The sequence below is a fragment of the Pocillopora verrucosa genome, chromosome 9, assembly GCF_036669915.1.
Source record: "Pocillopora verrucosa isolate sample1 chromosome 9, ASM3666991v2, whole genome shotgun sequence".
In the NCBI taxonomy this organism is placed as follows: domain Eukaryota; kingdom Metazoa; phylum Cnidaria; class Anthozoa; order Scleractinia; family Pocilloporidae; genus Pocillopora; species Pocillopora verrucosa.
In genome coordinates, this window is record NC_089320.1 from 15192870 (window position 1) to 15207074 (window position 14205).

Genomic DNA, 14205 nt, shown 5'->3' on the forward strand with positions numbered 1-14205 from the left:
ATTTGAATGAACACTGATCGTCTAATTAGTTCTTTCCGTAACTGTTCGCAATTTTGCACTTATCTGGTTGTTCCTTTGAATTATCATCCGCCGCATGTCTGAGGAAAACTTTCAATTTGTATAGATAATCACATGATTTCGAGTGCAATTGGGATAAATCAGCAATCAGCGCGAGTAAAAACCGGACCGGACAATTTGTAGTATTTGAAAGATTTACGAAAAGAATTATGTGATTATTTGTTAATAATAAACAAGGAAAAATCGGGCTCTTTTTCCTCTTCGGTTGTTTTTTTTTCGTCTCATGGCTCACTGGTTAGGCGGCTTGCCTTTGCCTTGTTGCTTGAGTAATCGGGCTTTTCCCTTTAGAACTTGCTTCAAGCTTTTAAACTCTCGCTCACGAGCGACCGAGCTTTGGTACTCTTTCTCTAATAGGTATCAGTCGACAGCAGTAACCATTACACGCAATTGCCAAGCTCGTAATCTTTCCCGTCTTTCTTACGAACTCTCGCCTAAAATCCCTCGAGAATTTGTTCAGGGCCTCCGTTTATACTTTTATAGTCGATTTTGAGAGCCTCAGACTTCCAGAGTCTTAGCTAGCTGTTTTTGCCGTGTTGGGCGTTTTTGTTCTTTTCATTCTCCCTAAAACTCTTAATTAAAACGTTGTTACTTTCTTCGAACCTATCTGCCATTTAATTTTGTTGTACTTTCGCCACTTACCTGTCAATCAATTTCATTTCAACTTTCTGCACCGTTAGGGAACAATTGGCTTGTTCTCGGTCAATAAGCATGCTGAAATTTTTGCATGTATATCATTAGAACGAAAACAAAGCAATTTAAACTTCGCCGTGGCAGCTTACCCTTTTCATGAATTTTATCATGTTACCCTGTTGTATGGACTGGGCTGTATGGCATTTTTTTTTCATGCATGCATTGCTAAGAAACTCTGGAAGCCATGAGGTCTCGCCTACCAATCCAACGCATTATCAACCTTACACCTCCCTAAAGCGTGGGAGATCCTCTAAGCCATGGGAGATCTTCCAAGCTGGGTTGTCGTCACCTTTGGTTTAATTTTATAATTTTTTAATTAAATTTGAAACTTTGAATCGACAAAATCCATCTGCACTGGACCGATCACAGGTTTTGTAAAAATTTTCTTTCATTTTAATTTTTTGCAAGCAGTAATGTGGGGGATTCTTACTGGTGGTCGAGCATACCAAGAAATATTGGGCTTGCTTCAGATTTGATTCGTGTAAAACATGATGTCAAACTGCTGCCCAGATTTGACTTATCTTTGATGCGCACTGATCAAAATGATACCAAACTTGTGAAACTTGTTCTGACTAAAGGTAATGTCATATATGCCCATATTTTTCACACTCCATATGATACGGATTAGCATTTCATTCCAGTTGTCTAAGTAGATTCGTCGCCTGATAAAGTTTGATTTCTGAAATAACGAAAGTAATAGTAAAAAAACGGAATTTAGTTACACAAAAGGTAAATATGTTTTCATAATTGTTTGAGTTAAATTAAAAACTAAAGATTGAAATCGGAATCGTTCAAAATGACCTGGGACGAATATTCCTTATACGGAATCAAGCTCCTAAAAGAGCGGGAAAATTTTGCCGCGAGGTTCCATCTCGAGGTGCTATGAGCGACTCGACATCCAAGGATTTTGCCATATAAGAAGGCAATAAATGTAGTTTACAAATTTAAATAGTTGAGAAACATTCGAACTTAGTCTAGTTCATCTGCAAAACAAGAAGCTAGGTCAATGTGTAATATACAGTCTGAACACAAGACGAACCCGCGAACAGGCCCTAGAAGGCGCAACACAACTGTGCGGAAGTTTTCGAAAACTTGTCGCCAAAGCAAGACATGACAAGATAAACAAGGCTATAAACCAAAAGAAAAAGAAAAAGAGAGGGTTCCGAGGTAAGTAAATGTCCTAAAACTATATTCATTCTTTGGCAAATACTTATTTTTCTCAGGAAAAGATCAAAATAATTCAATGTGAAACACATATACTTACTTGGCAATTAGAATGAAGGCTTTCTAGCGTTTGAAATAATAGCCTGTCTTCAATGAGAAATAATTCTGCTTAATTATTGTATTCAGTCCTTATGATGCCTTTTTAATTGCCTAAATGTCAGAAAATACGCAGGCAAGTCAGAGAAAACAATGTTTCTGACGTTATTCGCAGTCTTATACCTGGTAAATTATTTGTTTCTCAACTGGAGAGCCCGCGGTTATACTTTACATTAGAATCTAAGCTAAAGCAGTTTGAAATATCTACCTCTATGTTCTACTTTTGACTCCCAACTTTCTTCCTCATGACAAACTAGATAAATGTAACACTGTTGATATCCTAAATCCTAATAATGTCCATAAACGCTATTTGTGGAGAGCTTTCAATATATAGGAAAGAAGTGACATCATAATCAGCTTTCAGCTTTGCCTTTCATGTTTCGAAACACAAAACGTACAAACCGATAATTTATGCTTCTTTTGCTTCGCAGCTTTAGCATTTACAAACTATGCTATTTTCATAAACTTATCTAAAGGGAAAAGCACTTTCATCGCAGCACTGTGATGAATAATGTATACTCTTGTCGCTAGTTAGGTTTGAAATAAAATTTTGTCAGTGACGCAAAAGGAAATACAACAGAAATTCATATTTTCAGGTAAACTTCCTTTTTTTCCAGGGCAGAGTGTTTTTTTTCTGTTAAATCGAGCTAAACGTTCTTTTCCTTTCAAGAAGGAAACCTCTCGAGTTTTTGTGATTCATTCATTTCCTATTTTCTCAGCCCAGGTTTTTTCTTCTGTCTGATTGGTTTTAATTTTTCAGTTTGCTCTGCTTCATTTCTTATTTTTCCACGTGTCAATTAAGTTTTCTCTATCAAGGTAATTTACTTCCCTGTTTTTGCTTTTATAATCCATTAATCGTGTGTTATCACTGTAGTCCGCCCTACTTTTTCCTGGACACTGCCCTTCCCCTTTTTTTTTGTGCAGGTTCTCTTAAAACTTTTGATTGTTTTCCACCCCATGTAGTTTTTTAGATTAATTTCCCCATATTTTTTGTTATTGCTCTTATGAAACAACAGCAATTTTAAGTTTGATCTGCGCACTTTTCTTTTCAACTTTTACAAGTTTCCTCCGCCAATGTTTTACAGTTTTTTTTCCATTTCCTCGTTTTTGTTTTTGGTTTGATTCACCTTCACTATTTCCTACCCACTGATCTTTCCTTTATGTTTTCGCTTTTTTGTCTAATTCTGCTGGTTCACTTTTCTTTGCCAAGATTTTTTTTTCCTTTCATGTCATTATTTCCTGTTATTTGTTTTATTAGTCCGCCCACAGTTTTATTTGAAAAATAGTCTGCTTACAGTTTCATTTGTTTCCTCAAAAAATCAACAGAAGCGGAAATTTTCAAGCAAACTATCTCAAAAAAAAAAATCAAGCAAAACCTAACATTACTACATTTCTTATAAAGTATATGGAAATTTACACATATTTTCCAACGTTTCTGTTACCGTAAAATGAAATCAGTGAGAATACACAGATATCCCTATGTTATTTTACTGCTTTGTCGTTTTCCTTTGTCATTTAGGAAAGGTATTAGTTGAAAATTTCGATAAAAAGCCTACATGAAGATTGCAACCAAGCTGCCGTTACTGGGTCTAAAATCTTCCTTATAGATATCCAACAAAAGTCCGTTCTCTAGGCAAGAGTTGGAATCAGTTTTGTTAGGTCCGTGAAGATATTTGTCTGTGCCATTTCAAAATCACTTACATCCATCGAAATTAAATAATGTTTAGAGAAACATGTAACTCATGTATTTTCCACAGAAATTTTCCTTCGGCGACGATTTCTTGGCTGGAATCCGAGACTCTGCTGTAATGGTTGCTCGAAACCGCATGTGTATCTGCTCAAGTTTGCAAACTAGAAAATTATTTTTGCTTGAAATTTTTTTGTGCTGCTCTTAGGTTACCATTTAGAAAATACTGCTCTCTATCTTTTGTGAACCGCTGCCATTATTACAAAGGTGGAAGGTGATCGTTGACGACCTTGTCGGCCGAGTACTGCATGTATCGACAAATGGAGCCGAACTGGATCATAAGTGCATTGATCCCTTGAACGATCAAAGAGCGTACTTCAACACCACAGCCATATTTGAGAAGGATATTGTTCTTCTCAAAGATATCTCCCATTTTAAGTTGTACTCCGTTTCAATTGCGAGCGATTTGGCAGCAGTTAGACAATTCCATTGACACATGCAGATCTTCAGACGTTGACCTTAAAATTTGTTTGAGCGAATCTTCTTTCAATTGTTATTTAGAATCCGAGTGCTTTTCATCATTGGACCTTCTCCAACCTTGTTCCGCGGGACGACCTGAGAGTGGATTCAAAATCCATAGCCGTTTAAGGAAAGGATGCTCTTCTTCCCAGAGGGGTAAATTTTTCTATTATTCTGTAATCCGTTTTAGGAGTAGAAAAGTCTTGTGTGTCTCGGCGGCCGCTGGCTAATTCAGATGATACACTAATATTTCGCTGAGACTTTGATCTTGGAATTTTTCTCCACCAGAAATCGTTTAGCGTTGATTTAGGATCACTGTGCTTTGCATTTCCAGGTTGATCGTTGACTGTTATTGTTGTTGTCACGGGGGCTGGGCAAGGTAGTTTTTCACTTTGTGGATCACTTTCCCAACGCCGTGCACCTCTTACATCAAGGGATGGAGCTGACATATGTCTTGACAATCTCGATCCACTAAACGAAACGAGATCGAAATCGACTAAAACCACAGCTACATCAGGAAAGGATGCCGTTTTTCTTAAAGGATTAGGATCTTTTTCTTTCATTTTGTACTTAAATTCATATTCTTGCGAACGAAACCGTTTCTTTCGTCTAACAAATCTCAAGACACCAGTGGCTTGATTGGCTTCTGGTTTCTCAAATCGTAGCAGCTCTAGAATGGTTTTTCGAAAGCTGCGGTCCCTGTAGCAGTATATTAATGGATTTGCTAGAGAGTTTAATTGCATGACTGTCTCAATCAGTCGAAAGACCGAGCCTTTCCGAATGGCCTCGAAATAGGGTCCCAAAATCATACCCGCTACTGGTAGCAGAAACGTAAAAATTATTGTCCCAGTTATAATACCAGTTGTCTTGGCAACTTTTGAGTTCAGCTTCGCTCTAACAAGAATGCTCACTTGACAATTTTGGCTCATTTCTACTTTTCGTTTTCGTAATATTAAGTAAGCCCTAGTGTAAAAACACACGATAAGAATTACGGCAGCTCCCCAGAAAATACCTGGAATTATAGCTAATTTTTCAAATCCCTCGACATCCACACCAGCAGCTGTTACGATGCAGCGTGTGGCTACGATTACAGCAGGCAGCCAAGCGAGTATCGTAAGTTTCTTCACGCGTTGTCGCGTCACCATTACTTTGTATTCCCTCCATTTTACGATTGCCACGTACCTTTCCCAAGCGATGACTGTCAGGTGAGACAAAGTGGTCCAAGATGCACAATACATCACCGTTAGACCCACGAAGTCTAATACGCAGACATTGTCAAGGAAGGTCTGATGAGCAATTAACAAATCAACAGCCGCAGCAAGTGGCATGGCTACAGCACCGACTAGTACGTCTACAACAGCCATACTGCACAGCAGAAGGGTCGACGCTCTTTGTAATTGTTTCCTCGTTAATACGGCTGCAATCTCTAGCACGTTCAGAAGGACGATAACGGGAGAGAAAAAAACTGTGATACCAAACACTACCCAAGGAAATGTGGTTTCGCCGAATTCCCAGGAAAAGCTTGGATAGTACCAACAAGAAAACACCGAGCTCTTGCTGGCGTTGTTGACAATTTCTGAATCATTTAGATTCATGATGCAAGAAAGAACGTTTTGCAGATCTCTTTTGTGAGTTTCGAGCGAAGAAATTGAGAACGAGGCCTTTCCGATCGTTTCTTTACCGTTAGTTAAGGCAGTTCTAAAGAAATTGCGCTATTCGGCTACCTCGCGGTTTGACTGTGTAGCAAGTTTCTTCCCCTACTTAGATGTCAGGTAGAAGAAACAAAAGAGCTCGATGCCATCAAGAATGTTTTCCGAACGAGTGTGAAAAGAAGAATAATCTAGCAAAGGAAGTACATTTTTATTCCTCTTAATGATTTCAAGGGTTTTCAAATAGATGTAAATGATTGGCTGATATGGAAATGTGTTTTCCTCAACCATTCACTCAAGTCCTGATCTAATTCAAATCCTCCTCGACCAAACAAGAAACTGACCCAATCATTTTAAAAGTGTTACTCTTTATTTTCTTTTATAACGACATACAGAGGCTCTTCATTCGGCAATGAAAATCTGTTTTTTCAAAAGCACCAGTGGGTTTAAAGGGAACACGTCTAAGTACTCCAAAATTACATACGAAAAGAATTACTCGTGTCAGGCAGCCGATTTGCAGATTTTGAAGACCACCTGCCAGCCTGCTCTTCCCTGTTGTTGTTTTTCTTTTGTTTTTCTTTTTTGTGCAGCTTCTCCTGCCAACTTTTGATTGTTTCCACTCCATGTTGTTTTTTTTTTCATTCATCTTATTTTTCCAAATGTTTTTAGGATTACTTTCCCAAAACTTTATATTTTTGCTCTTATAAAACAAAAAAAAGTTAAATTTTGATCTGCGCACTTTTTTCAATTTCGATCCAATCGTCTGTTAAGTTTCCTTCGCCAATGTTTTACAGCTTTTTCCCGCTTCTCCGTTTTTGTTTTGATCCACCCTCACTACATCCTGCTCACGGATATTTCCTTTTTATGTCTTTGTTTTTGTTAATTGTCTCTAATTCTGCTGCTTCACTTTTCTTCGTCAAGTTTTTTTTTCTTCCATATCATTATCTCATATTATTTATTTGATTAGTCCGCCCACAGTTTTATTTGTCCCCTCAGAAAAGAAAAGCACTAATTTTAAAGCAAACCATCTCGAGGGAAATCAGGTAAAACTTGAACATAACTGCATTTTATGTATATGGAAAGTGACAGATTTTTCGACGTTTTCGTTGACGTAAGAAGAGAACAGTAAGAGCACACAAATATTCCCCTGTTGTCTTATTACTGTGCCGTTTTCCTTTATTCCTTAAGTTATGTAAAACTTTCGATAAAACGTGACTCTAAATGAAGATTACCGCTAAACTGTCACTAATATAAACTGGGTCTAAAATCGTTTTTGGATAGATATCCAACAAAAGTCCATTCTCTAAGTAAACGACTTGGAATCAGTATCGTTAAGTCCATGAAGAAAATTAATCTGTACTATTTCAAAGGCAGCTTGTATCAATAGAAATTAAGCAATGTCCAGAGGAACATGTACCTCATGTCTTCCCACGCAGAAATTTTTCTTAATGTCCCTTCGGCGACGATTTATTGACTGGAACCCGCGACTCTGCTGTATTAGTTACTCGAAACCACGTATCACGATCTGCAGAAGTTGGTAAATTAGTAAAATTTTTGAGACTTTGGGTTTGAAATATTTTGGAGCTAAAATTTTTTTTTGGTCTTTATCTTTCGTTAACCGCAGCCATAATTACAGAAGTCGGTGGTTATCGTTGTCGACCTTGTCGGCCAAGTATTGCTAGTATCGACCAATGGAGCCAAATGTGCCTTGCTCCCTTTAACTATTAAAGAGCGTACTTCAACACCGCAGCCATATCGGGAAAGGATGTTGTTCTTCTCAGATAAATATCTCCATCTTTTATTTTGTACTTTGTTTTGAGTATTGAAAGGCCAGGTGTGTCTTAGCAGCAGTCGGTCAATCGCATTAACCTATACAGGTTAAACTTGAAATTTGCTTGAGCGGGCTATCTTTACTCTTTAATTTAGATGATCGTTGCCTTTCAGTCATCTTTGGGACTTGGCTAAAGAAGTCGTCACGCGCAAGAGTCTGCTTTAGAGTGTTGAAAGAGTAGAGTCATTCCTTCTTTAAAACGTTCTTACATATTTAAACTTAATGAGCGTAGGATTTCTGAGATATGATGTGAGCAACATGCCGTTCAATTAAGCAGTTTTTTTCATGCGTCGGCGTGCGTGTCAATTAAACACTCTCAAATTAACCACTGCTACTTGAGTCCAACCCAGAAAACCAAATTGTGTCTGTTCACTTTTTTTTTGCATTTTGCTCTTATTATCTAAAGGTGTCTGTCATGTTGCTCTCCAAATGCTGTGTGATTATTGGATGAGGCTGATCATGATACCATGAATTATCAAACTGAGGTCTAAGGTATCTGTAGAACCCGAAGGTGAGGCAAATGACACAGATACAAGGTTAGATAATTCGTGATATCATACGAAAACCGAACTCAATAATTGTTCCATTACATTTTAAAACAATCTGCAAAAAAAGACACTTCTCTCTGGTCTTTTAAAAGTTTGAGAACACCATACGGACAAGGGGCTTGGAAACTAGGCAGACTTTGAACTCGACGTGATAAATGCAATATCTGCTGGAGATGTTGCACCCTTAACCTAAAGAAATCTTCCATGGAGCAACTAAGACCATAACATTTCCTAAAGCGGCTGTAAAGGCTATTAGAATGTTTATAGATTTCAACAAAAACAAGAATTGATTTCCCAGTGAGGAAGCAACACAAGTCACGGATTGCACTCTCTTACAGGTCTCTTACCCAGTAATGGTTAAATTCCTTGTCTCACTTCAGCTAGTGTTTCAACAAACGTAGCAACGGCAACCTCACTCGTGACTCAATACAATAATCGTTAACTATCGTTCTGAGGGATGTCTGTGGCATACCACGGTAAAAATCCGGCCGGGTTTCTTTTTCATTGCGTGAGCAATAACTTGCAAAGCTAGCCAATAGGAATACGTACAATCTTAATCGATTTTTACCTAAGGTAAACAATGGCGGCTGGATCGATATGAAGCGGACGAAAATAATCCTGTGCTTTTCTATCAAAAGAAAACCCGTAGAATTAATTTCTGCATGTCTTTAATTTCTCTCAGTCGCAAAAACTAGCCGTCACATGAAGTGTATTCTGGGGTATTTTCGTTCCGAGGCAGAAAACTTATCAGATAAAAGCTGGAGAAAACCGTGTAAATAAGGATCATTGCGTTATAATGCAAATATATATTGAGCTACTGCGAGGCGAAACGTGACATGCATACATAGAATTGGGAAAGAGTGGAATTTGGCTTGTGCAGGCTTAGAAAGATTTGGATTTCAACGGCTAAATTTGAAGAATTTTGCAAACGGAAATTCGATAAACGCAGAACACTATTTTTTTGCTGTTTTCACAGGTTATATATACGTTAATTATTCTGCGGAGTTGGATGTTTACCATAATTGTAGATCTCTCCTTTTTTTTTCGGAAATCTATGCCTCTGAAATAAGAGCAACCTTGTATTGCTGCAAGACCAATAATGACAAGTTGCCAACCATGTTTAATCTCTAGATCAAGTACTTTATGCACAAGTTGGCCATAGGTATTCTTTGATTAGGTAGAGGATATAGTTGAACTTATATGACATGTTGGGGTGTTTTAATTGATTTCTTTTTTCTTCTTTTATCGGAACTAGGCTAATGACTCTAGGGTCTTTGAATTTCTTTCACTACCTGTCCAACTCGTTGTATTTTTCAGCGATAAAGGATGAGTTGCAAACCAAAAAAAAAACATCTTCTTATAGCACCCATTTACACAGCTGTCGCAACGAATAAAATATTATTTAACTGAAAAGATGGGCTGTCTCTTTAACTCATAGTTGCAAACTGATTAAATTTCCGCTATACCACCAAGTTTTTCTCCAAATTTCTTACAGAGTATAGCTAAGACTGATTATAGACTGATAACTAGAATTGACATTCTTTTTCGAGCTAGATTATACAGCTTTTTGTCAGAAAAAAAAGCAAATATGATATTCGTAAATTTTTTCCTTATTGGGTGACTATCGATGTTAACAACTCAGTGGATTTGCATAGCTAGAAGAAAGACAAGAGACGAGAGAACAAATAACTCCCATCATCGATGAATGCCAAAATTTTCCTGGTTTGAAAACATAATATCTTCATCGCGCGCATTACTATTTTCCGTCTCTGACATGTGAAGCCGGATAACAGTGTCGTCAGGGTGACTGGATTTATTAACGAGGCAGTTTTTCTTTTCAAGAGTGTTTTTCATTAATGAACATTATTTTGGTTAGGCTCCACTATTCATGCTATTTTTTGATAGGGAAACATTTTCCGAGATGAGAACTTCTTTCACTCTCATTTAGGAGTTGAGATAGATGGATCTGAACTTATGAATCTATCCCGAGACAGAAAATTAAACGTACGTTTTCTTTATGTTAGTTTATTTTACCTTTAATTTACATCATAAGTAGTGGCTTTTGTATCCGGAACTCGAGGCAAGTTATTCTGTAAACGATGTCATAAGTCGATTTTCACAAAGTGCGCAAGTAATCGAAACTGAAAGAATTCAAACTAGTCAAGTTTGAAAATTTCTTTCACTGCCTTTCCAACTCTTCATATTTTCTAGCAATAAAGGATGGGTTTAAAAAAAAAGTCTTCTTTCAACTCAGATTTACCCAGCTGTCGCAATGAATAACACATTGTACAAATCAGAAGCTGAGCTGTCACTTGAACTCATGGTTGCAAATTGAATAAATTTTCCGCTAAACAGCGAAATTTTGATCCAACTGATTACAGACATTTTTTAACTGATATTGAAACTTTTCTGCGAAATAGATTACTCGGCGTTGTCAGGAAAAAATGCAACTTTTAGGAATCAAGTTTTCTTTTATGTAAATATGTAATATTGAAGGGGTGAAAAATATAACATGAACTCATTATGGATTTTCCATTTCCTTTATTTATGTCTGTTTACCTCTTCCTTACGTTGATCAACTTAAACTTCCTTTTTTTTGGATGATTAAAGTTTTTAAAAAATCGACGGGTTTGCCTGATGTGAAGAAAGACATGAGATGAGTGAACTGATAACAATTCCACCTAATTGTTGAGGAAATATCAGAATTTTCCCGTTTCGAAAACATGGCATCCTCACCACGCGAATTTCTAATTTCACACGTGAGGCCGGATTACAGTGTCATCAGGGTGACCGGTTTATGAACAGTGCGCTTTTACTTTTCAAGAGGATTTTTCATTTTCGAGCATTACTGAGGTTGAGCTCAACTACTTTTTGACAGGAAATATTTTCCGTAATAAGAACTTGTTTCATTTTCATATATTTAGGAGATAAAGAAGCTTTTTATGTGAACAAGTGGTCTCCGCATTTAGTTCTTAAATTGTCTTCGATTTAAATAGGTGACGAATATGTGTATAGGTATTGTATGTGTGCTCGTGGATACGAGTTTGTTTCTTTCATCAACATTCGAGATAAAATCCCTGGGTGTTAGAGAGGGCTTTTGGCTTGGAATCTGGAAGATGCAGAATTGAAGTTTTCTACACGAATTCGGAAACTATATTATCCACAAAAAGGTGTAAATGTCCTCTTGTCATTTAAAGGTTGTCCTCAAGACGTACGTATACGCACACGCGACATTGCTGATGATGGCCGACGGCATTTTCCTTGCGTTTTAGGCACGCAGGTGCTTTAATGGAATATTTGTTTTAGAGAAAATTTCCATCGGCAGAATTATGATAACAACTTTCCAGGAGAAAACTTGCATCTGACATAGAAGTGCCAAAACTAGGAAGTGAATACTGGACTTCAAGAGGCTCAAACGATAAAAGGAAACTTATATTTCTCAAAGCACCAATCTAAACATATGATTACAAGTGTAGCTTTATACAGCGCTAAACTCGTTAGGTGTCATAATGATTAACGCAGTGCTTAAATTAAGAGACTAGTAGTTAGTTTATGTCAGGTTTTACACCACTGCAAAGAAACCAAGGGCCGGTTATTTAAACATACTCTAACCGCTATTAACAAAACCGCTTCCTAAACAATCGTCGATTTAGCTGAATCTTTAATCTAAACTTTTATATTAGTGAACAGTGTCAAAAAGGCCAAAAGCTGACAATGGTAAGACATTTATTTTTATTAGATCAACCCTCTTTTAATGAAAGCCTGAGGCCCACTGATTGCGTAAAACCGTGGTTTGGGTAAAATTTCGTGTAAATAACCGGCCCAAAATATTGATTGTATTGTGATTTATTTTTGCCCAGTCAGTTTTATGTTACAAGCGTGATGTATATCCACCATAGAATACAGCGAACTCCTTTTCCAACTTTCCCTTTAAATGCGGGAGTTTTTTAATGGAGGACGCATCGCTCAAATTAAGTTGAAAAGGTGTAGTCAAAAGACTTTTGTCATAATCTCATGTTTCTCTCTGGAGAATGCAGTTCGAAGGTGAAAGTTTGTGGAAATCGACTAATGCAAAACATATTTCACACTTTCACCTACTGCAGCTGGAAGCAAGGTTTTGAAAGGATAAGATACTCATACATCATAACGATTGCAAAAGCCCAGTGCGCGTTCTAGTTGAATAAAAGTCCTAGGCTTCTAATCATGGCTTTCACTACTTGTTTTACTCCATGTATTCTCCAGCAATACAGAATGGGATTCAATGATGAATTAAGCAACACAAGAGAAATTGTTAGACGAACAGTAAAATTATACGATGAGTTGTAACCTCGCGTGTGTGCCAAAGCGACAACTATTCCATAAGGAAAGTAACACACCACTAGGGCAAGTTGTACGCACAGCGCTGTGTATACAGTTTTTCTGTATTTGGAAATGTTGAAAGCTCTTCCTTGTTCGTTCGGTTGGCGTTGATGCACACTCCGTTGCACCTGCTCACGATGTTTGCGTAGTTTTAAGTAAATGGTTAAGTAAGTTAAAGCAGAGATGAATAAGGTGCAGTATATTAAAGAAGACATCACATTGGAAATTAAAACGTACCTCCAAAACCGTCTCAGATTGGAGAACAAAATGTTGAAAAACCAAAGGATTATGATCATTCTGCGTGTTCGCCTCAATGTTATGACATGCTTGTAACTTAATCCCATACAAAGAGCAAGAAGCCTGTCCAAACTTATAGCAGTTAAAGTACACAACGACACTCCGCTAAGAGTTGTCCCAACGATTTCATTAATACTTACAAGTGCGTAGCAAAGTTGCAATCGTTGCTGTGCCATCGACAACAACTGAATGGCGTACAAAGGTTGAACACAAACACCAACACAAAAATCACTAATAATCAGACTTCGTAACAGGATTCTGGATGCGGGCTGAAGAGATGAAATTCTCCTCAGAGCAAAAAAGACCAAAATATTACCCAAAGCGGCTGTAATGGCGAGTAGAATGTTTATAGCTGTCAGTACAAACAAGTATTGGTTTCCTTGTGTGGGGGCAGCACAAGTCACGGACTGCACTATCTCGTACATTCCACTGTCCTTGGTTACATTTTCCATGGTAAAGGGCGCTGTCGTTAGCCTCACTACTTCGTGAAAATGATGAAAAGTTTTACTGGTTGTTGCGATGACCTCTTCCGATAAGACTTAAAAAGAAATGAAAAAAAAATTTCAGATATGTCTTTTTACATCATCTATTTATTCAGAGATGACAATGAACGACACGGTCAACAGTTTAACTGAAAGATAAGAGTTCACTCTAAATGAATTGCATATTTAATGAAATTTTCAATAGATTGTAAAGTTTTGCTGCAAAAAGATTTTAATCGAACATATTGGAACGATAATACAATTTAGAGGAAGGCAGTTTTATTTTGTAAGTACATATGTGTTAATTGAATAATTGAAAAAATAACCAAAACAAAATGAATTTTCATTCGATATTCAAATTTTTATCTTTCCTCTATGTGTCTTTATTTGTCTTTTTCAGAAAAACGTTAGTTTCTGCATGGTTTGTTCTATTTCCATCACTAAATGATACAAATTATGAAACAAAAGTCATGACGAGTTTGCTTAAAAAATCAAATACCATTTGACAAAAAGAATAATTCGGAGTTCGAGAAAATCAGATGTTGTCCATTATTCCTTTATGAATGTTATTAAATTTCCTTAAATCTTCCCGCCGCGTTGACGTTCACAGAAGATTATTAACATAATTGCATCTTACATATAGTAAAGGATAAACAGTGAATTTCACATAATAAAATTCTGGTATTTAAGAAATAGATCACTGACCACTGAATTAAGATTTTCATTAACTAGCTGTGGTAAACAG

The 14205-nt window shown here is 37.0% G+C and overlaps 1 protein-coding gene and 1 long non-coding RNA gene across 2 annotated transcripts; one reads left to right on the forward strand and one right to left on the reverse strand.

Annotated features, from left to right (window-relative positions):
- The first annotated feature begins 1680 nt into the window (after window positions 1-1680).
- On the forward strand, window positions 1681-6173 carry LOC136283550 (uncharacterized). The gene is made up of 3 exons (XR_010718830.1): window positions 1681-1935; window positions 4337-4450; window positions 4629-6173. It is a non-coding gene; the product is annotated as an uncharacterized lncRNA (long non-coding RNA).
- A 5648-nt stretch (window positions 6174-11821) lies between these two features.
- Window positions 11822-13490, reverse strand: LOC131780687 (melanocyte-stimulating hormone receptor-like). The gene has a single exon (XM_059097298.2). The coding sequence runs from the start codon at window positions 13428-13430 to the stop codon at window positions 12495-12497; it is 936 nt and encodes a 311-aa protein (XP_058953281.2). The 5' UTR covers window positions 13431-13490; the 3' UTR covers window positions 11822-12494.
- Between the last annotated feature and the right edge of the window lie 715 nt (window positions 13491-14205).

What these genes read in the sequence shown, in the direction of transcription:
- LOC131780687 (XM_059097298.2), bottom strand. Translation starts at nt 13,430, where the DNA reads ATGGAAAATGTAACCAAGGACAGTGGAATGTACGAGATAGTGCAGTCC.